At 41.6% G+C, this 949-nt stretch overlaps 1 protein-coding gene across 2 annotated transcripts in view; it reads left to right on the top strand.

Annotated features, from left to right (window-relative positions):
* The first annotated feature begins 555 nt into the window (after positions 1–555).
* Positions 556–949, top strand: part of trappc6b (trafficking protein particle complex 6b) — a 19,557-nt gene continuing 19,163 nt past the window's right edge. For both annotated transcript variants that reach the window (XM_034129188.1, XM_034129187.1), the window contains exons 1-2: positions 556–784; positions 854–921. In XM_034129188.1, coding sequence (XP_033985079.1) covers positions 704–784; positions 854–921 — 149 coding nt within the window. In that variant the 5' untranslated portion in view covers positions 556–703. The remainder of the gene's footprint in view (positions 785–853; positions 922–949) is intronic.

Raw genomic sequence — 949 nt, 5'->3', positions numbered from 1 at the left:
CAAAAAGTGTTTCTGAAGTGAATTACCTACCCTACCTTTAAGTAAGTACTTGAGTAAATATGGCAACCGATTTAGCTTTTATTCATTTCTGGAGGATATCAAAAATCTATTCTTACTAGTAAGAATGCGAATTCTTGATATCAAATATACAATTCTTACTAGTAATAATGTTTATTTCTGATATCAAAATTTGAATTTTAACTAGTTAGAATGCAAATTCTTGATATCAGAAATTAAATTGTAACTAATTGTAATGTGTATTCTTGATATCAGAAATGCGATTTTAACTAGTGAAATTTGCATCGTTTCTCTCATTAATTTCAATGGGAGTTGGAATTTGCATTCTAACTAGTAAGAATTGATTTTTTGATATCTTCCAGAAATGAATAAAAGCTAAATCGGCTTGCCATAGAGTAAATGTACTCGGTTACTTCATACCACTGTAATCTACTGCTCCACACTCCAGTCCAGTAGGCGGCGGTAATGCGCCTATTCGTTGGTTGCCGACCGCAAATAATCCTCATAGAAGCAGCAGCGCTCCGGGCAAGCAGGGGGCGGTGTGGAGCTCTGTATGCCCCCTCTGCCGAGAGAGCAACACGGAAGCAGCAGAAAGCGCTCCCTGTTTGTGTTGAATACAGTCCTGTCTGTTAGCAGTCTGACTGTATTGATGTCGGGCTCAGTGTAATGAAACAACACTGGAACAATGGCAGACGAAGCTCCTTTCCAGTTTCTACATAACGAAGTGATACAGTACATCTACAAGTCAGCTGACAGCGAGGACACGGTAAGAGAGCGACCGAGTGTTGTCTGATCAGAGCTGTCAATCATCTCATCCTCCTCTCTGTCCTCTCAGGAACATGGCGGGAACATCTCTACCCTGGAGAACATGGGCTGTAGAGTGGGCCAGGGGCTGGTGGAGAGGTGTGTGTGTGTGTGTGTGTGTGTGTGT

This window comes from Trematomus bernacchii, unplaced genomic scaffold (genome assembly GCF_902827165.1).
Source record: "Trematomus bernacchii unplaced genomic scaffold, fTreBer1.1, whole genome shotgun sequence".
NCBI classification, from domain to species: Eukaryota; Metazoa; Chordata; class Actinopteri; order Perciformes; family Nototheniidae; genus Trematomus; species Trematomus bernacchii.
The sequence above is the reverse complement of the archived record's forward strand: the minus strand, read 5'-3'. Positions and strand labels throughout refer to the sequence as shown.